Consider the following 21687-nt stretch of genomic DNA (forward strand, 5'->3'; position numbering starts at 1 on the left):
GTCGCCCCATCAGCCACAAACAAATGCTAGCAATTACTAAAAGCACAAGTTTGTGATCATCTTTTTGGCCTGATATTTCAATTTGGGTTTTGTTTTAAGCACTAAAATCCTAAGAGCCACCAGAGGCAGCAGGAGTGGGGCTGTGGGCACGTCCCCATAGCGGGTCAGGCCATCCACCTTGTTCTGTCCCGGCGCCTGTATTAAAGCATCGTTACAACTGTGAGGCTCAGCAGTGGGATGAATAATTTCCTGAGCTATGCTTGTAATTCCTCATACTAAAAAGATAGTGTGGGGGCTTGGAGAAACATCCATCCTAAATAAGTTTCCTGATGTTACTCAAATGTAGTCTTTTTATCAGTGTGCTCAATCTCCCCCAAACCAGAAAGCAAATTGCTAGGAATACATTACCCGTAACCATGTGCTAGCTCTCATATGAGAAAAAGATGTGTATAAATACATTATTCAGAAGAATAAGCAGAGGGCAGGATTATTTGTGATGGAAGCGGCGTGGCGTGCGGTGTGTTGTGATCGGTGAGCGGCTGCGGATGAAAGGCCCTGGGAGAGCTGGGACTGCACTGCAGGGCCGGGGAAGGAAACCTCGAACCTTTGCAAACCGGCGCGGTGAGAGGAGCGGGACTGGGAGACGCTGGTTGTGTGTGGAGCTATGTATCTGTGTGCGGAGCTATAGATCTGTATGTGGTGCTATATATCTGTGTGTGGAGCTATATATCTGTATGTGGAGCTATATGTCTGTGTGTGGAGCGAGCTCTGTGCTCAGCGCTCCCCAGCTGAGTCACGGCTCCGGCGGTGTGAGCACGTCCAAGGGGGACGGGAACCCTGCCTTGAATACAGAGCACCAAATCCATTAAAAACAAAGAATTTAAAATGGTGCATAATGTAAGCATTTGATGGGTTTTTCTAACCAGGGATCTAGCGTTGAGAGCATTAAATTAAACATTAGGTGACTTAGCAGTCTGTACAAGAAAGCCTTGGAGATTAAAAATGCGGGTATAGACTGCATTATTTATGGTTTCATTTCTTCCCCCCCAGTTTTCAGTGCCTAAGAAAGAACAAGCGTATGCAGCGCTGAGAGGGGGACACGGTGTGGCCAGACTCTGCATTTGCAAGGATTTTTACAGGGATTTCTCCATCCAGCCGCTCACTAACCGCACTCCCACTGCTTTCTGCCTGCAGCCAGAAAACTGCGGGAGCTGCGGGTGCTTGGAGCACCAGGGCAGAGCATCACCTGCTGCATCGCTGCCCCAGGAGCCCCGGAGGCCTTTGGGAGCCTCGCTCCCCCATGTCACAGAGCAGCCCGGTGTTTGGAGGGAGTGGGAACCCCCCAATATGCCTTCAGCCTCAAGGATGACCCAAAGCACTTGTCTGATTCAGCTTCTTGTGACTGCCCGGGGACCTCGAGCTGGGAGCAAAGGGCTTTCCCGCAGCCTTTTAACGGCAGGAAGTAGGGCCGAGCCACGCTGGAACTGAGTTTGGCAACTTGCTGCCTTGAAGGATGATGTTTTACTACTATCTCACTGCTTTCTGCTAACTATATATATATATATATACACACACACAGCAGGACTCAGCCCGGTGAAAACTGCAGCTAAGCGGTGCCATTTGCCGCGGGGCTTTCGGCTCAGAGCATCCTGCTCTGTCTCAGCGATGCACTCAGGTGTTTGGGATGAAGGGGCGGCCTCATGACGTGGAGCGGGCTGGAAAACATCAGCCAGCACTCCGGTCAGACCTGGCAGGGCCAGGCATGCTTTGCATCTTCCTCAGAACCTAATTGAAATCAGGAGGGTGCATTGAAAACACCCGAGTTGGAAGATTTTTAAAGAACAGCACAAACTAAAAAAGCAGCTGCCAAAATTAATTTCCAGCGTTAAAAATCAGCACTGATGAGAGCCGTCTTAGATCAAATAATTTATTTAGTAATTCCATGTAAACACGTCAGATTTACTAGCAAATACAATGCTTGCTGTTCTTTTAAATAGATCATTCAAAAAATAAGAATCTACTATTAATGGCAGGTTGACTAGAGGTCTCCATACTACTGTACAATAAGGAATTTGTTTTCTAATGGATTTAACATCTCGGTTTTTCTCGTTCTGCATTTGCTTTACACCAAGTCCAAAGGACACACGTTTGAACTGCTCCCTGACGATGCCACTGCGGACCGGGGCGTTTTGGGGAAGGTACGCAGGCAAATCCTCCCATTCTGGCATTGGTATAAGCTGATGTGAGAGTGGGGCGGCAGAACTCGCGTGAACACCGTTCACAAACACACACCTTTTTCGGTCAGAAAACAGAAAATGACTGGTGGAGAACTTCTCTTTGGGATGTATAAAAGCAACGAACTCCATCGTTGGCATTTACTTATCAATACAGCAGTACACATACACGTATCCGCAGTCTTGGAAAAGCATCCTATGCGCTGGAGAAAGCGGTGGTTCTGAGGCTTGGTGCACCAGTGCACTAAAACCAAAAGAATGATACCTTCTTACATAGTCAAATGAAAAATAAATATCTTTATTTTCTGCCTACTTTATTTCAGTTTGCAAATAAATTTTAAATAAATCTGTACAAAGTATACTGTTACAGTATATATTTGTAAGTTAACTGAAATGCCTAGGTATAACAACACTACAACAAAGCAGTATAGATTGGCACATCTCTAATAAAGATTAACTTTTACACTCAAAAAATACCAGCTCCCGTGAAAATCCTTGATATAGTTTTGGTATTTCTATGCAAGCCACGTTGCGAACATATTACAGACCAATTCTGCCCTGCCTTTAACAGAAAATCACTTCTAATGGGTTTTCGGAGAACGTGAACATCTTTATGCTGTGCAAGGGACACCATCGGGCGAATAGAGAGAGGTTACCAACTAGAAAAGGGGATTTCACCCTTGTGATTAAGAAGGAACTAACGCACATGCACGGGGGGTGAGGTTTGCTTTGCTTTTCCTTTCCCCTCCCCTAAAACAAGAACCTACAATTGATCTGACAGTGTCCCTTTGCTGAAAACAAAGGCTTCTGGTCTATATAGATTATAGAGCGAAGCAAACTTGTTCACATTTCAAAACTCAGGTTTTCACATCCAACTGCAGTTGCTTGATTCATGATCCTCATGTTTTGTTAAATAATTCCAAACTGGGAATTGGGGGATAAATATTACAGATTAAGAGTTTTCCCTCTTTATCTTTCCAATGATATATTAAATCAACGTTTACATGCTGAAAGTTAATCTTACATTAGAATGTAATGCAATATTTGCTGCAACATAAACCTATAAATCAATCAGCTACCATAGATTAAACTCTCTTAAATATTTCTAAGTTAATAAAATATTGACAGTATTATAAAATTACAGTATTTACAATAAGAAAAAAATCTAGACTAATATATACCTTTAATAGATCTCTTCTCCAATTTGGGATTGCAATGGAATTATGAATATATGAACAATTTATTAGAAAGTTGCATTGCAATTATCATTTTTCCATTAGAGCCAGCGAGGGTAATCTATCACTGCCTTTGAAAAAAACAATCAATAAGTGACTTCTGATGGTGGGGTGTAGCTTTTGGGTACCAAACTGGTAACAGGAGTCCTCTGCAAGACGTCTGGAGATAATGTAGGACCAGCCTCAATTGCTCAGATTAAAGTTGTATTACAGAACTGCCAGCAAGCAGAACCACCCAGGCTGCAAAAGGGGAGGAAAGGTAGTTTTCAGCTCAACATGCACAGCTGGAAAGGCTCCCCGCATTCTGGACACCAACTAAGGCCGCAGGAGCTTCCATCTGCACCGCAGAGCGGCAACACCCTCCGCTTTGGGGTCATTAAGAGGAAATTAGTTACTGCTGCTCCTTAAAGGGACATAGTTAGGTTGCACCTATGCCAAAACCACTCTTGCCAGCCACGTATGACACAACCATTAGGCATCTGAGACCCTCTTTGGCTTGTTTTTTTGGGAGGTTGTGGTTTTTTGGGGTCAGGGCTGGTTTTTTGGTTTGTATTTTTCATTTTGTTTGCATGGAAGAAACAAAAATTGGCCGGGACTGTGCAGTCACCTCATTGTCTATTCCCCTCCAGTTCCTCCGTTTCTTGAGTATTAACATAACGCTGTTGTGTTTGGGTCGCAAACACTTGTGGAAAGAAAAAATAAGGAGGTTTTAACACTCCAAGTTGATTTGTCTCGGTACAAACCAAAACTCCGGAAAAAATGACCTAAAGTGATGCCCATCATTCAAAAGCACCAGCTGCTTTTGGGGTCCCGGCCACCCAGCAATGTCCTTTTAAGGATCAGGCCTTTCACTCCCAGGTGTGGAGGAGTTTAGCAAGTCTTGCTTTCTAGCAATAAATCGGAAACAAATGTTCAAAGTCCTTTCCCGCCCTCCCCTCCCTCATTCCTGCTCACTGTAAAACAGAAATGGCATTTTTCTTTTTTTACTGGATCTTTTTGGATAAATTATTACCAGCCCCAAGCTTGAAGATGCTTGTTAGAGACCTACCCGCAGGCTTCGGAGAGGTGAGGCAATTAATGCATTTGCAAGGGTTTCTAGCAGTTCCCGTAGCGGGCAGCTGGGAACACCTCTGTCCTTAAAGCAGGTAAAGAACAGTTTGTAAACCCGGGTCTACGTTACCAACAGAAGGCTCTAGGTCCTGCGGGCTCCAGTTCCCAGAGATGCAGAGCAGGAAAACTAGAAAGAAAACTCGGTACCTTTCAGTGACCTGCTGGGTTGTGCTGGGGGGGAGTGGGGAACGAGAGAGACAAAATGACAACTGACCTTATTAACAAAGGTATGTTTAGGGCTTCTGCTTTCAGGAATAAACCGATATTTACTGGTAAAAGTCTGCCAAAAAACAAAAACAGAAACACAGGATTACTGGTAAATATTGGTTTATATGGAAAAGTTAGAAAAAAATTAAAAAGAAGTCATTGTGCTCCTGATCTCCACGCGCTCCTGGGCAGGAGCCGAGAGCTGCCCCACAGCATCCCTACACTCGGTGGCATCTTTGGCACCCGGACACCTCAAACCAGAAGCCTTGTGTTGAGAGGAAAGTTGGGTTTCTTTCCTTTACTCCCCTTCAACTATGCGTTTCTGTCTGGATTTCCCCCCACTCCTCCGCAAGGCTGGTCCTATGGGGGGTTTGGCTCAGGGGGTGGAAAGTCGTCTTCTGAAACCACTTGGAAATGAATTTGTACGTAATAAGGTATCTCATCACCAAGGCTGCTGGTGCCTGAGCCTCGTCCGATCCCTGAGATACCATAAAATATACAACACTGAGTGTATATTTTAAATAAAGCATTTTCTTGTAAAGTGGCATAAACCCATTCTTTTTATTTACATGCTTATTTATTTCCAAAAATAGAGTTGGTCCACAATGGACAAGAGAAATCAAGAAGCCATACAGTAGAAGAGTTAAAAGTCCAACATTTAACCAAAGTACAATGAAATTCCAGAAGTCTGCGGCTGACTTGAACCACAGAAACATACACATGAGCCACACAGACATTTGTACATAGAGCATTATATTACCAATAATATTTGCAAACATGAGGTCAAGATGGCTAAAAACCCAGCGGAACCGAGCCAGGGGTCATGGCTGGACAGAAGCGGGTGGTGAACAGCCGCCACTATCGCAGGGAAACACCACTCTCCAGAGATTTTGCTTTGCTTTTTTATTTCTTTAACTGAGAAAGTCCTAATTTTTCTGCCCTGGGGATCGAAATTGAGGACAATGGTGAAAACCAACCACACGGAGCTCCCTATGCATGGAGTGAGCGGCTGGCGACGCGCGGGCGGCCTCACCCGCGGAGGCGCCGGGTCCCGTACCCGCCGAGATGAAGGAGCGCGCAGCAGCGCGGATGCCAAAGGGAACCCGGGGGCTGAGCTCTGCTTCAAGGACAAAAGCCCGGCCTAAAAACTATTGGGTTTAACGCTGGAGCAGGGCGAATGTGAAGGGCAGGACCCCCGGCCCGTCCGCCCAGACAGACTGTCCCTGCCCGCTACCGCCTGGCCTTAAAGATCACCTGGAAAAGAAAAAGTAGGTATTTATACCCTTGTGCTATGCTGCGGGGTGTCTGAAAAGAGTCTGGATGGGTTTGATCTTGAAAACAAGGACCTCCCTCCCTTGCCGTGGGCAAGTTTTGGCATTAGTAATTCCAGTCCCATCTACCTTTTCTGGAAGATCACGAATAATCCAGCCTGAACAGAGCTACAGTATTAGAGGATGTCACACTGGACAGATGAGGGAAGTGATTTTTCTCAAACAATTTAATGTTTTTACATTTATTATTTTTTTTAAAAAAAGCTCAGAGGCCTGATTGACAGCAGAATAATAATAATAAAAAAAAAACAACTGGAAAAGATGCATTAACTCTGCGTTCCGGCCCGGTTTATCCAGGTATTTCCATGGACCTCACCATGATTACATCGCAGGGTCTCCAAAGGATGGAAAACATACTTAAATCTGTATGCTCTCCTGCAGAGAGTCACAGCAAGTAAAAGGGGGAAGACAGTTGTAGTACTTCTGCAAACAACCTCCTCTATGGGGCAGAACTGCATGAAAAGGGTATAAATTAATTTTCCTTTTTCAAGTCATCTTTGACACTTACAATATTAAGCCTAGTCCAATGTGAATGCTAGTATAGAGCTAAATTACAGAATACCAATGATCATTATCTGTACCTAACAGGATTTAAAGGCAAATATACTTAGTACATTTAGAAAAAAATGCTATTACCCAAATGCCAGACAGCAGTTAAAACAGAAGCAGCCGTGCAGTTTTTTATGTGGACGGACAGCCTTTAGCACGAGTCGCTATTATCATCTGAGCCTGTAACAGACAACTTCTGATTTGCCTTCTAATTCCTAATCTCAGCTAGGAAATACATTTTTTAAGAGAGATGAGCCTGATCCTTTGCAGTTGGGTACGTACAACAGCCCTCAATGAAACTCAAACCCCAAATTCCTAAAGAGAGAGCACAAGAGATATTGTTTTTTTTTTCTTACATCAAATAACTATCATGCAAGCATACCACGACATTTTTATATTAAGTACTTCAAAGTCAGCTGGTATAATTTAACTAGAAGTGAGCAATCTAATGAAATTAGTGTTTCTATGGGGAGGGGACAAAGGTTGTGCCAGTGACAACCACCAGATTACCGAGGGAAAACAGCACAGGGACACCGTGGGGGTCTAATGAACTGTGTTACAGGAGAGTTCACGCACAGCAGCCCCTCAGACCTCAGCACCTCAATCTCTAACACGCAGTTATTTTCTTTGGCAGTCTACACACTTTCATTTAATTTCTTTTGCTGCTCAGAATCAGATGTTCTCACTCTTGAATGAGCAAATCACTTAAAGCTCAGCAATATTGTTGGAGCATTAAAAACTGCTTTTTCTTTTTAATTTTTTTTCCCCCTACCTATTGCATTGAATTTCCCAGGGTCAGCCCCACCGTTGCACACTCACAGTACCAGACCGTATCATGTTCTTCTGGCCAGACTGAAGTTGCTTCCCTACTATAAACCAACCACTCTGCTCTTTCAGTTGCCGATCCTTATATTTAAACACTACCCGAAAGCCTTGAGGCGCCTGCAGGTAACCTGTTCTATTGCAAAATCCGATGATTTATCAAAGTACTTACTCTTTGGTACCACGGTCTCATGAACAGAGCTAGAGGAGACCTGGAAAACTGACGAGACCCCTCTCCCCACTCCTTCCCTTTTTGCCCATTATCAAAACCAAAATATTTTAGGTTTTTCTTGGTAAAAACAAAGGAAAACAGAACACATTAGTTTCTGAGGTGTGCTCCTGGATCTAGCAAACCTGCAAGTCAACTCAGAGGAGGAATTTGAACTGGGGGTGTCACGTCACAGGAGAAATATTGATGCCATGCTACCCCGTATTTTGGGCTTGTTTCTCCTCTGGTCAACCAGACTTTGCAGTCTGGACCTAGATGTGCTCACCTGAAAAGTTCAATGAAAATTCACCCTTCTCCATCTGGTAACTTTGGTTTTAATTAATCGGTGTTCTCCAGAGGAAACTAATTTGCTCAAAGGCTGAAGATCTATTTGAGATTCAGACCTGGAAACCTTTGATCACCATCTCCAACTAGACTTTTGTCTACCTCGTGCTGTCCAAGTGATCAACATTGGCTGCAATCAAGGAAGGACTCCATGATATTTCTCTCCTCATCACAAACATGACGTTTAATAAACACCTTCTTGGGAGGACTTGATAAAACCTTTTAAAACATCCAAAAAAAAGATCAATTGATTCTCCACCTCCTGCTGTTTGCCAACATTTTCAAAGGTTCTGGTAGATTACCCAGAAAACAAGACTGATCATAGAATCACAGAATGGTTTGGGTTGGAAGGGATCTTCAAAGACCACGTAGTCCAACCCCCTTTCTTCGCAGGAAGTATATTGCTTTCAACCTACCACATATTGAAGAGTTACAGCACTTCGGTTTCTCCTTCTCAAACTGGCATTCAGGGTTGCTGATCTGCAATTCCCAGCGCCCTGTTCAATACTCTAATTAAAAAATAATAATCCAACATTACAATGTTATCTAGTCATGAAGAATACTAAGCTCCTTTTTAACAACCCTGTTTTTGCTAGTAACTTCAGCACTTCAGTGTCAAGCTCTTTTTACACTGCTAGGTACACCTGTTGCTCTTCCACTTGAATGCACTTTGCTCCAGTATCTCTGCCTCAAACACTCGAGGTTCAGCGGGATGCTCCTTATCGGTACCACCCCCAAGGACGAGGTGACGGACAGGGGGGCTCTCACACACACCCTGCGCTCCAGAATGATGCAGTTACTTAAGTAGCATAAGTAGTGCAGAAAATTAACGGTGCCTTCAGTCCTGCATGCTCAGACCTTCTCCCCAGCCTTCTCTCTGATATATTTAAGACAGCGTTTGCTCCCCAAGGCCCCCAGCTCTTCAAAGCCCCCGCGAAACTGCTGCATTCCCAGATCACGGGGTCCCTGCTGTACAACACGGCTCTTTCAGTCTGCTCTACAAGAGTTAGACTTCGGTCTTTTGATGGAGTCCTGCTGGACTCCCCAAGTCCCTTCCTTTATAACTATTCTACTTCGTAACTTTATTTTACTTAGTAACTGATTTTCACTTGGGCTTTGAAGCTCCTTCATGACAGAGCTCTGCCTAACTTGGATATCTGTAACTTTCCCAGGTATCTATGGGGCTGCCTCGACAAGTCTAAGGGCTTTTCCTGATCTTCCCCCCTGCAATATTTTATAACACAAGAATCATTTTCAGTCCAGAGCCTTCCACCCTTGAGGATGCTGAACCTGTAATTGTACTGTGGTCACTGATATTTAATGACTCAACAAGAATTGTATCTTGAGCCAGTTCTTATGTTTTAGTCCTAAATCAAGGCTAACTCTATACCAAGCTGTTACAAGAAATGATCCTTTAAGTAAATCAAGATGTCTGTTCACCAAAATGTTAGCCAGCTCCTTCCCAAACAATCCGGCTAGATAACATGGACATAAATGAATTTACTTTTTCTTAGAGGTTTATGAAGACACATGAGCCTGGTTTTCTGCCAAGCCCCATGATATCCATAAACCTTCTTGTCTGGAATAGAAAATTTCCTAATACCTCCATGTCATTAAAATATGGGATTTATATCCAACATAAATTCGGCCACGTGGTCATCACTACTCCAATATCCTCTCAGATTTTAGGGCAGCTTTTTAGATCTAGTGTTCCTTCACACCTTTATGACCCAGCATGCCCATTCAGTATAATTTGATGGCAGGCAATGCAGTATCTTACTGATTTTCATCACCCCTGCTAAGTTTCAATCAAACCAACTACACCAGGGTCTTTTTACACTGCTGAGAAGCCTACAACAACTCTTTTTGTTCCATGTTTCCACACCGGTATACAGACATCTTTCTTGTTTAGACCCACAGCAAAACCCTCCCAGAGCTGCTTTCCCAGCAACTGCAGGCAACTCCAGAAAAGAGAACCACTCCTCAACCAAGGCTTCAGTACTAAAATACAAGCCATCCCTTTAATCCTGTCCAGTTGCATGTCAAGTTTCCACATGTAAGAGGCAAGGCAGGCAGTGCTGAGGTGAGGACGGACCACAACCATGTGCAGATGATCTAATGTCATCTCTTCTCCACCAGCTCAGCAACTTTGGCCTCAAGACACTTTCTGGAGCTTGCGGTGCCTCCCCTTGTCACACTGTATAGTATTTTATCAGAAGATCATCATTCGTCAAGTGTGTCCTCTCTGCACTCGTGCGTGCAGTTCCCAGTGCAATTAAGCCAATGTTCTTCAATTCCCATAATTAAGCTTAGAATTTTTACTTTATGACCATATAAACTCCATCCTTAAACTAAAAATAGACAGACAGTTAAAGGATTCTTTTTTAAATTACTTTAAACCACCAATTAGATACTTGCATTGGACAAGATAAGTTTCACATGGCCTGGCAGAAGCCTGCAAGGACTCATTTACCACGACTTTTATTGACAGTTGCAGCTCAGAAGCCAACTTTTGATTGAACGAGCCTCTGAACACCGTAATGTCAAAAGACCCATCCACGAACCAAACTGTTTGCAGACATGAAAGCAGAGATGACAATGACATGAATTTGCAGTGCTTAGTTCAGAATTATTAATGCCAGCAAATAATTCAAAGCCTCTATTCCCTGTTTCACTCACAGACTTGCCTTGTTGCCTTTCAGCAGCTGCAGGCAACGGTGATCCTACTGTCACCTGTTATTTAAATAAAATAATATTTTTAATAAAAATAAATTTTGACGCCATTTACAACTCTGTACCTGACAAGACACTGACTTCTTTGCTTCACCTCTGGTGCTGCTCACATAATGTTTTTCTTAAGTTGACCTGCCCACACAGCTCCTGATAAGCCAATGCTGCATTGCCAGCTCTCCTCAGCATCACTTGAGTGGGAGGTTTAAATACCAGATTTCACAAAATCCTTTATCCACTCTCCCTGGCCCCGGCACTTCTTGAAGCATTGACAGATCATCAAGCCTTCACAGCTCGCCTAGAAGGGAGAGAAGCTGGACCTACTGCTACCAGAGTGACGCAGGAGAAGAAGGGAAGAGAAAGAGAAGAGAGGAGGAGAGGAGGGGAGAAGGGGAGGAGGAGAGGAGGAAGGGGAAGGGGAAGGGGAAGGGGAAGGGGAAGTGGAAGGGGAAGGGGGAGGGGGAGAGGGAGAGGGAGAGGGAGAGGAGAGGAGAGGAGAGGAGCGAAGAGAAGAGAAGAGAAGAGAAGAGAAGAGAAGAGAAGAGAAGAGAAGAGAAGAGAAGAGAAGAGAAGAGAAGAGAAGAGAAGAGAAGAGAAGAGAAGAGGAGGAGAAGCAGAAGGCATCGAAAGCTCCTGACCCTGGGGCGAGCCTTGAGGAGTCTGGACCAGCCGACACCAGTGTGCTGATGCACACTCCCAAGGAGCTGCTGCTTTGAGCTCTTCTGCCTGTACTAAATGATCGAGCAAAAGGCAAGCCCAGGAAAAGCAAGTTCCAAACTTCAGGAGACTAGAGGCAATAAAGTCAGCTTGCATTGCACTCACAAACTACTGTGCAACCGGAACAGAGCACGGATAAATGAAACGTATTCCCTAGTGAGACACTACAGCAAGCCCAACCTGGGGGACAGACACTCAGTGCAGTGCAGCTAACCTTCAAACGACAGCAGTGCTCCGAGATGTCCCGTCCAGACAGGTCCCACCCATGGAGCACAAACGCTGGCCTGCACTCTGGCACACAACAGCACAGCTTCCTACCCAGAGCTGGGAGAACAAACCCACTCCAGTCTTTGACCAGGGCTAAAATACCAGCTGGAGGGCACTGCACGTGTGATGAGCGCTCAGCCAGTTGAGCTTGACTCGCACATCAAGACGTTCACCAGCAACAGAAAAAAGTGCCACTGCTCATTTTGTCCACCCTCAACTCCCAGCAATATAAATCACCCAGGCATGTATCTTACATAGACTCAGCCTCCTCCAGCCCCTGTGCGAAGCCGGCAGGTCCACCTCAGCACCAGCCACACCGGCACAGCTGATGACACAGAGGAGCTGAAAACACTCCAGTGGGGTCAGCCCCACGGCTCCTGTGTCCTCACATCCCAGCTCCAAGGCCTCCTGTGCCTCTGCCCGCTCTAGAGCAACTGCGCATTGGTCCAGCTGATGATGGGATGTCTCTGATATGTCGCCAAGAGCCCAGGCTCAGCTCCCAGACCCTCCTGCAAGCATGACAGTGCCACCTCACAGTCACAGCCACTGATGGGCATCAGGGAGATGTGATCTCTTTCACCAAAAGTCACCCGTGGGGGCTGCCGCACAGTCTCTGCGCCATGTCCAGTGAGAAATCCAAACCCACTGGGGTCAGCATGGTCACGGGGATTCAGATGCCATTTGCAAGACACCTTTAAGAGCAGATTTCCAGAGAAACCAACATGCCGATCAGGATGACATTTCAACATGTAGAGGTTTTTCCCTGAAAAGCTGCCAAAATATCTCCAAGGCATGCACTTTGGCTTCCCAATGGCGGGCAGTGGATCAGCTCCAACAGCCGCCTCCCTCCAAGGTCTCGCTCACCAAGAGGGGCACGTCCTTCCACGCTAAAGATGTAACTCCACACCTCTCACCTCTCCGATCGGAGGCAGAAAGAATGAAGCTTTTCTTCACTTCCTGCATATTTCAAGATAGTGTTTCAATAAAAAAAACCCTCCTGTGCCACAGACAGGAAGGCTCAGCGCAAACTCACACTGCCAGTGTTCCTGCCAGTCCTCTTTTCAGTTCAGTCTCCTACGGGGCTTAAGCCTAAGAAAAGGCTAAGGTATGTATTTTTGCAAAGCTAATGTTAGGATGGACAATAAACCAACTGATGACCAGCAAAGCCAAGGAATTATCTGAGTTAAGACCAAGTTACCTGCTGGGGAGGTCCAGAAGATGCCCGCTCAAAGCAAGCGCTCTCCCAGCTGACAGCTGATCCAGACACACGTCTCACGAACCCGAGCCTCAAGACAATTAGGTGCAAACACAGCAAGCTCAACAGCAAAGGAGTCACTACTCAGGACCTGATGGTCACATTATCTGTGTTTTGGGGATTTTACTCTCCGTGAGCTCTAGCTTGGTCTGACAAACCTAATGCCCACTGGTTGACTTTTGGCTTAGTTAATGCCCACAACTTGTCTTGGCTAATTTAAACCCAAAACGCAGCAGGTCACGTGCTCCATGATAAAACCAAGGTACGCGGCACAGGGACAGCAGAGCACTTTGCTCCAGAAGCGCACACCCAACCTGAGCTGCAAAGCTGTCACGGATAGTCCCGGGGACATCCAGTGTTGGGTCCTGGTCACCCAAAATGAGACAATACCCACATGCAGGCAAAACGTAGAGCCAGGCTGAGCAGGGCCCCGTCCTGCCTGGACGCGGTGCCTTCCAGAGCAAAAGGCTCCGGACCAGATCACCTCTCCAGGCAAAGAAGCGCCAGCAGTGTTGATCCGCAGATGGATATCCAGCCATTCGCTCCATCTTGTTTTAACCAGTCAACACTCAAAAGACAGATACTGGGACCAGAAGTCCTCTATCTTTTTTCACCTAATCCAGCTGACATTTTTCTGTGAAAACACGCCTCACTCCTCGCTGCATGAATTCAACTGTCCCTCTTCTGTGATATTTTGCCTCAAACAGGCTATGCAACTGTTTGCTACTTTTACAGAGGCAGGCGTGACGTGCTCCGCCTCTCCCATAAAACATGACGGCTCGTCTGGCTTCAGCCACATACAGACACCAAATTGCAGAGATGGCCAAGATGCACCTCGGCCATCCACCTCTGCCAGCCCTGAGAGCCTTTTTCCACCCTCCAGGTGGATTATTGGCACCCACTCGAGTCCGCGAGCTCAGGAAGCGTCGTCATTATCGACAACGGCATGAAAGACGCCTGCAAACCGAGGCGCCATCCAAACTGCAGTAAAATATCCAGTATACATTGGAGGAGTAACTCCGTGAACCTCTAAAAATGGATGATTTGGTGTTTATTTCTCTCTGCTGTCTACAGCTGCCCAGATCCGCATCAACGACAAGCAAGGCATGGCCCAGTAAAGCCTCATGGCCTGCTTGCACTCGCAAGAAGAGGGATGCATCACGAACCCCTATATAAGCTGACTTTTCCCCAGACACTGCTAAAACACAGTCCCACCAGGAACTGAAATGCTTTGAAAAGATAAAATATAAAAAAAGAAGGATAGGCAGGCTAAGAGAAACTCCCAGCTCTGGAGAGGAGAGGAGAGGAGAGGAGAGGAGAGGAGAGGAGAGGAGAGGAGAGGAGAGGAGAGGAGAGGAGAGGAGAGGAGAGGAGAGGAGAGGAGAGGAGAGGAGAGGAGAGGAGAGGAGAGGAGAGGAGAGGAGAGGAGAGGAGAGGAGAGGAGAGGAGCATCCTCCCCGTGCCATCAGTCATCTCAACGTGAAAGAGCCCACTTATGAGAACAAGAAATAAAAAGCCATGAACTTCAGGTCCAAAGATAAGGCTCTAGTTAAAACAGGTGTTTAAAAAAGGGTTCTCTTTTTGAAAGTCTGTTTAGATTAACCTTAACTAGCTTTAACCTATATATATATACATATCTCCTCGCCACGTTCGCAACCCACGCACAATGTTTTGTGGTGCCAGCGAGCTAAATCATGTGCAAGCAAGCAGAGTAGAAGGAACCAGAGGCTTGAGAAAAAGAGCTCTGGGATGAAATTATCTTTCATTGTTGCAAGTGGTACAGGAGATGGCAACAGCAGAAGGAATCAAGAATAAAAATGGAACTCGCTTGTTTACCTCGTCGGTTTTGTCAAAACATTTTGACAACGCTTTGCATGCAGCCCGCTCCTCTGTTCTGCTACCCAAAATTCAGATCCTTTCACCTATCTTCACACGTGAGAGAACAGAGCCAAGAAAACTCAAACTTTTAGGGAAAGAAGTGCATGTGCAAAAAGTACAAAGCTCGGCACGAGAACCTAAAACTACGCTGGATTCCTCCTCCAAAGAGTCCAACCACCAACACGAACAGTGACCCTCCAATTACACAAGTCGACAAGCCAGCAAGGGAGGACAGTAAGAAAATAAAAGGAAAGTTAGGGTAAGCCTGACAAAAAGCAAGGTGGAAAGGAAATGAAAATAAAAGGTGCAAAGCAGGATTTAAAATTTGCAATTAAAAAGATACTGACAGTGTTGTTTTAACAGAGAAACTCTCCAGCACTTAAAGCAGAGCCCTCCCTCTCAAAAAGCAATCCAAGCCGGTAAGAAGCAGCAGGTTTTCGAATAAGCGAATTGCACGGTTGTGGGAGAATTTGCTTTCCCTGCTGTCTTTCCAAGACACCTAAGAGAGACACGTTTTCTACTCTCGGACTAGCAAAACCCAGAAATCGGTCTGTTCTAGTTATAGAGTTTTTGTGTTTCATGGGAGTCCCCCGAAATGTAAACCTGTTTTAGCATTCTTGTACATTAATGTCAGGATTCTCCACTTCTGGCTCCCACAGCTTCTGCCACAGACAAGTCAATCAGATTTGGTATATGCCCTGGACCGGGAAATGGGATGTCTGGGTTTAAAGCAAACAAACAAAAAAATCATTATGCCAGTGCTCTGCAAGGTGTTGGATCCAAACTCAGTGGATCTGCTGAAGTCTTTAAAACGCTTGGTCATTTTACTAAAAACAAACAAACGAACCAAAAAGTTTAGCCTGCTGAACTTAGAGAAAAGAAAGGGCAGACCTTTGGGGGAGACAAAGTGTGCAGGTGCAAAAACGTAACGTGCCGTGGTTCACCACCTCACAAGAAATCAAAGCTTTGCCTTGGCGGGTTTTGGGTTTAAGTGCCAGGGAAATGTGCTTCCCAAAGGGCGGCTTTAGAGTTTATGGGCACAAGCATGAAGTGAAGACATGCCAAAGACGTCAGGTTTTTGTAAACCCTTCTCCAAAAAGTGCAGGTGTTTTTTAGTAAAAATGCATATCTACCAAATCTCCACTGACCAGGGGCCACTTGCACATGGAAAGTCACATCAATGTGCAGCGTCAATGCTGATCTTTTTGCCTTTTCCTTCCACCCACCTCCCCAATTTTTTTTTCCTTGGGAGACATACAACGCCACTGCATTAGAACGTACAAGAAATGAAAACAGTGAGTACGACTGATATACATCCATTGACTTTTTATTACAAATGTAGTTGATCACTTGGCTTCAAAAAGTTTAAATCAACCCCTATTTTCTGTACGTCAGTACAAAGCAAAATCTATTTTACAAATTAAATACCTAAAAATTTGACAAAAATATTAAAGTTTGATGGAAAAAACAGTTATAAAAATCTTAAATCCCCTTTTCAGAAGGTAAGAGATAACATCCCCTCCCCAACCCCACAGTCCTGTTATACAATATTAATAGTCATTTTTTTAGAATAGGTAGGTATGTTATATCTCGCTGTTAGCATACAAGTCACTCTAATAGCTTTATCTGTATATACTCCAGTTAGTGCATGAATGCCATCTGATTGAATATAATCAACTATCTTTAACTGATCCCTAATTTACATTTCATAGCTTGCATAGTTTGAAGGGACAAAGGTTATACTACAGCTAATCGTAAGAAAAGGTGGTTACAGTGCTATTTTTAAAGGCAACAAAGTAATTGCTCCCTCCCCCCCCCCCAACTTCCAAAAACAAAAGAGTTACAGGTGGGCTCTGAGCAGGGGTTAAAATCACGGGCAGCACTCGCTAGACGGGATGGTCTGTGCTCGCCGGGCGGCCCCTCCGCGCGACGCCGGCCCGGGCTGCGAACCCCCCTGCGAGGGACGTGCCACAAAGTGACACTGTCAAGTTGCGTTGTTCAGTTCTTTTTTCTTTCTTTTTAAAATGGAATTTTTCCATCAAGTTCTCTGCGCATCCCGTCTGAGTCTGGGACCAGCCAGTGCCCCCGCGGCATCGCGGTGGGACCACAAAGAGGCATCGACAGCCAATCATTCCATTTCTTTTTCTTATTTAACTTCTTAGAGCAATTTTACCTTTTTTTAAAAAATTAATAATAAAGACTTTGAATTTGGAGAACAGTTCTCTTGTCTCTCACCCTTCTCTTAAAGGGTGGTTGTATTTCAATGGCAAATAACTTGACAGTGTCCCTTTAACTCAAAAATAAAATAATGTCAGTATTGCAATGAATTTCAAGTTTTCTTGCACGTAGTCATTATAAAGTAGCTTTTATCATGCTTTTGGACCTAATCTACAACACATTTAAAAGCATATAATCAAGGAAAATATAAGGCATACTTCTCAGGAATTAGATATCTTGGCACATTTGAGCATACTGTCTTTTTTAAAACAACACATATGGTCAAATATACCTTTCTTCTAACATAAACTGGGTTTTCTGTACTTTGTTTTAAATACTGAGATATTAGAGCTTGGTAAAGTACCGGGCACCTCTGGGGAAAAAAAATAATTCAAAAAAAATCAAAACAAAACCAAAACCAGAAGTGAAATCCCATGAACCTTTACAGTCATTTTAGTCTTTCATTACCATCATTCATAAAGTCCTAGAACATACACAACGTGTGTTAAGAGAAGAAAACAAAATAACAACAACAACGAAAAGAAAACCAACAACAAAAACACGCGGAAGAAACCCCAAAACGAGACAAAAACTGACCACAACTTCTCAAGACACTGTTCACCGCGCCGCCAGCGCCTGCGACGGGCTGTACTGGTTTGACTGGGACCGCGCGGCCCGTGCGCTCCTGGATCGGCCGGATCCCGGGAGCCCCCGGGCAGCGCCTGCGGGACGGCGACGCTCCCGGGGCTGGGACGGACGCGCTCCCGGGGCTGGGACGGACGGACACGCTGCCGCACGCCCGTCGCCTCCTGCTACTTATTGCTGGGAAGACAAGGCAGCAGCCCGGAGCTACCGGAGCGCGTCCGTCAGCAGCGCGACAACTTTCGGGAGGGCAGTGAACAGCAGGACCGAGACAATCGATCAAGTAGCAAAAAAACCAAAGCAATTAATTTCCTAACTACGTCTAGCAGCATGGAGAATGCAGTCCCGCACACATCACAGTTGAAGTACAATAATCGATGGAACTGCCCATCCAGACCCTCCGATTCAAAAGCAGGTTATCAGACACATGTTTACATGCAATTGAGAACCATTTCAAATGTCACATTACGCACTCCGAAAGCTTATTTTACTACTGGGAAATACGAAAGTGCACATTAAAGCAATTTTTAACATTTCCAGTGATTGTTTAAAAGAAACAGAAACACCTCACTACCGGCATCTAGTATTTAACTTTCTGTGAACACTAACAGCAAACTTCTTTAAAGGGAAATAATGCATGGTACAATGGAAACAGCTTGTTTTGACACTTACAGTACATCTCGAGAAAAAAAAAATAAGTCAAAAATTATAATTTCAAATGGAAATAAAAAGACAGCAGGAAATAAAAACTCTTGAAAACAAAGTTTGGTTTTTTTTTTCCCCACCCTTCCGAACCTCCATCCTCGACCATCGGTAAAGAAGCGCAGCCAGGTCTACCAGACGGCCAACTCCGCCAAGAGTGTTCAGAATGATTGCAACCCAAAAGAACTTCCGAGTGGAACAAGATCCTAGTTTCTCTGAAACACTGTCTACTGAATTCTGGCCAAGAAAATAAAAAGTTTTGTTTTCACTGTTTAAGGCATCTTTTTTTTTTTTTATAACGTTTTCTCTTCACTCGCAATGATGATAGTCATGCAGCAGTTTAATGATAAAAATATATTAATATTTTACTATACAGCAGCAAGAAGTTAGTCAATTAAAAGCACACCGACTTTTTTTTAAAAGAAAAAAAAAAACAACAAACGAAACAACAAAAAACAACCTGTAAAAGTCTATTATTATTCTTATTATTATTACAGACAATTCCAATTTGGAGAACACACCTGGACAGATTAGTGTTCTGACAAATCTGCGTTTCCCTACCCTAGGCTTCGACCAGAGCCCGCGAGCGCGCACACCGGCGAGAAGGCTGGGACGGGAGGGAAGGGCACGGCTGTCACCAGGTATGTAGCCAGTAAGAACTAGCACCACAGCTACATGGAAATCCGTTACAGACACACACCGGGCTTGGATTTCACTCTTAACCGAAACTCCGAACCCCATGGCTCAGTAGGATCCCTCTGCATCGCATCATCGCACTGATTTCCAACAGGCCTGCAGAAGTTAACGGCACTGGCAGGGACCAAAGCATCGGCTCGGACCTCTCAGGAGTTGAGGAGACAGCGCTACTGCCAGTGGGAACACGGAAAGACTCACTACCTGCTGTCCAAAACCAGGTTGACTGGAAACCGCTGCACGTCAGGATAAGTACTTTAAGTACACAGAATAAAAAAAATATATTATGAACAATACAAGTACATCTCATATACACAATAATTACAATACGCCTACTCAGTTGTAAACCAAACAGGTGCAGAAAAAAATATTACGGGAGGAAATGCTTCCTTTTTTTTTTTTCTCTCTCTCTTTTTTCTCTTTTTTTTTTTTTTCTTTTTTTTTTTCTTTTTTTTACTATTTGAATAACTTTGGTTCAAACGTAAAAATCACAAGTTAGCAAATTTCATTTAAATGCCTTTTTTAATAATTTTTCTTCATGTTCACAGAAGTTTCACTGACCATTTTTATATGTTTAAGGTCCAGATGCAATGCATATTGTATAAAAGAGAGCACTTATTGTTTACCTTGCATGAATTAAACCTACGTACCTTTTAACTCTACAAACTTCTGCATAACATTTAGACAAAGCTCAGACACACAGCATGCCTAGCCCTCATATATATATACACATCTCTAATCACAGGTATATAGGGTGTCAAATATACTATAGTAACCTCCATGTAAGGTTCAAAATTTGGTAACAAAATGAGAAGAAAAAACTAAAAATATTATTTTACGTGTTCTAAAATATCTCTTTTTTTTGTGCTAAAGTCAAATGTTAGCTCAACATGAAAAGGACTTTTTTATATAATTCAGCAATATTATAATCTTGACCATTTTTGCAAACACTTTTAATAATAATAGCTTAAACGTGTACAAAAGTTCTCGGTTAATTAGGGAAATAAACACTCAGTTCTTTATATTTTTAATCAAGTAGGAAACACAGTTCATATATAATGTTATTACTTTTTTTGACTTTTTTTTTTGTGTGTTTTGTTTTTTTTTTTGTTTTGTTTTGTTTTAGCAGCTGCTTACTGTTTGATAGGTGGGTAAAGTGGAGGAACATCCAGCGATGGGTGGCGGTTCGAAGGCGCTGCTGCCGGGCGGCGGGGGGGCGCCGGGCGGGCGGCGCGGCCGGGGGGGGCGCCGGGCAGCGGGGAGGGCATCTCGCCGCGCCCCCCCCGCCCCGCCGCCCGCCCTCCCTCCCGCCGGCGGCGGGGCCAGTCCGCGTCCCGGGGGGCGGGCGGTCAGTCCTCCTCGGGCTCCTCGGCCTGCAGCAGGGCGCCGGGCGGCCCGGCGGCGGCGGCGGCGGCCTCGGCCTCGGGGGGCGGCTCGGCCCCGGCGCCCGCGGGGGGGGCGGCGGCGGCGGCGCGCTTGTCCCGCTGCTTCTCCTGGATCTTCTTCATCTCGTCCGAGTACTTGCAGAAGGTGTGGCCGAACTTGGCCCAGACCTTGTAGGGGACGGTGATGGAGTTGCGGTAGGTGGGCTTCACCTCGCTCACCCGCATGAAGACGCCGTACTTGTTGGAGCCCACGTCGAAGAAGAAGCGCTTGTTGTCCACAGTCAAGGAGGTGCCCTCGGGCAGCTCGGCCGGCTCCTCCTCCACCCCGTAGTCGTCGATGAGCTTGGCCAGGGCGTCGCGGAACTCGATCAGGCCCTGGGCCGGCAGGGCGATGGTCTGGCCCTGCGTGGAGCCCAGTCCCGGACCGCGGTTGACGGTCTGGCGGACGCGGAGGAAGCGCCCGCGCTGGTTCTCCTTCAGATCCATGTAGTACTTGCGGTTCTCCCGCACCAGGAACTCGCTCTTGAGCGCCCGCCGGGGCTCGTCGGCCGCCTGCGCCAGCTCGGGGGGCTGGCTGGGCCCCAGCTGCGCGTAGTGCTCGATGAAGTCGCCCAGGTAGTCGCGGAACTCGACGGCCACCGACATGGAGAGGGTCAGGCGGCTCTTGTTGCCGCCCGCCCCCACCTCGGCGATCTTGAGGAAGCGGCCCTTGGCGTTCTGCTTGACGTCCAGGTAGAAGCGCTTGTTCTGGATGTCCACCCGCTTGGAGGCCAGCTCCTGCGTCTCATGCTGCAGGCCGCCGCCCGGGCCGCCGCCGCCGCCGCCGCCGCCGCCCGAGCCCGGCCCCCCGGCGCCCGCCGCGCCCCCGCCGCCGCCGCCCTGCTCGCTGCCGCTGTCTCTGTCCGCCATGATGCCGCCGCCCGCCGCCGCCGCCGCCGCTCGGCCTCCGCCGCCGCCGCCGCCGCTTCTCGCCCGGCGCCCCCCCCTGCGCCGCCGCCCGCGCCGCCTCCTCCTCGGCCGCCGCCGCCTCCTCCTCGGCCGCCCCCGGCCGCCGCCGCCGCCGCCGCCGCTCCGCCCGCCGCCGCCGCCGCTGCTGCAACAGCCCCCGCGGCCACCAGCCGGCCGCTCTCGCGAGATCTGCGGGAGCGAAGAGAGGGCGC

At 46.2% G+C, this 21687-nt stretch overlaps 1 protein-coding gene across 7 annotated transcripts; it reads right to left on the reverse strand.

Annotated features, from left to right (window-relative positions):
• Positions 1-1919: 1919 nt before the first annotated feature.
• Positions 1920-21562, reverse strand: PURA (purine rich element binding protein A). 7 transcript variants are annotated; one of them, XM_082064019.1, is made up of 6 exons: positions 20280-21562; positions 4794-4859; positions 4518-4706; positions 3416-3709; positions 2404-2478; positions 1920-2292 (listed from the first exon to the last, which is right to left on the reverse strand). In XM_082064019.1, exon 1 carries the CDS (start codon positions 21434-21436, stop codon positions 20492-20494), a length of 945 nt encoding a protein of 314 aa, XP_081920145.1. In that variant the 5' UTR covers positions 21437-21562; the 3' UTR covers positions 1920-2292; positions 2404-2478; positions 3416-3709; positions 4518-4706; positions 4794-4859; positions 20280-20491. The 7 variants fall into 7 exon arrangements, with proteins under 7 accessions (XP_081920145.1, XP_081920141.1, XP_081920139.1 ...); XM_082064015.1 differs by having other exon boundaries at positions 1920-2478; positions 4650-4706; XM_082064013.1 differs by having other exon boundaries at positions 1920-2478.
• Positions 21563-21687: the final 125 nt, after the last annotated feature.

The sequence above is a fragment of the Streptopelia decaocto genome (genome assembly GCF_964273445.1).
Source record: "Streptopelia decaocto genome assembly, chromosome: 12".
Taxonomy (NCBI): Eukaryota; Metazoa; Chordata; class Aves; order Columbiformes; family Columbidae; genus Streptopelia; species Streptopelia decaocto.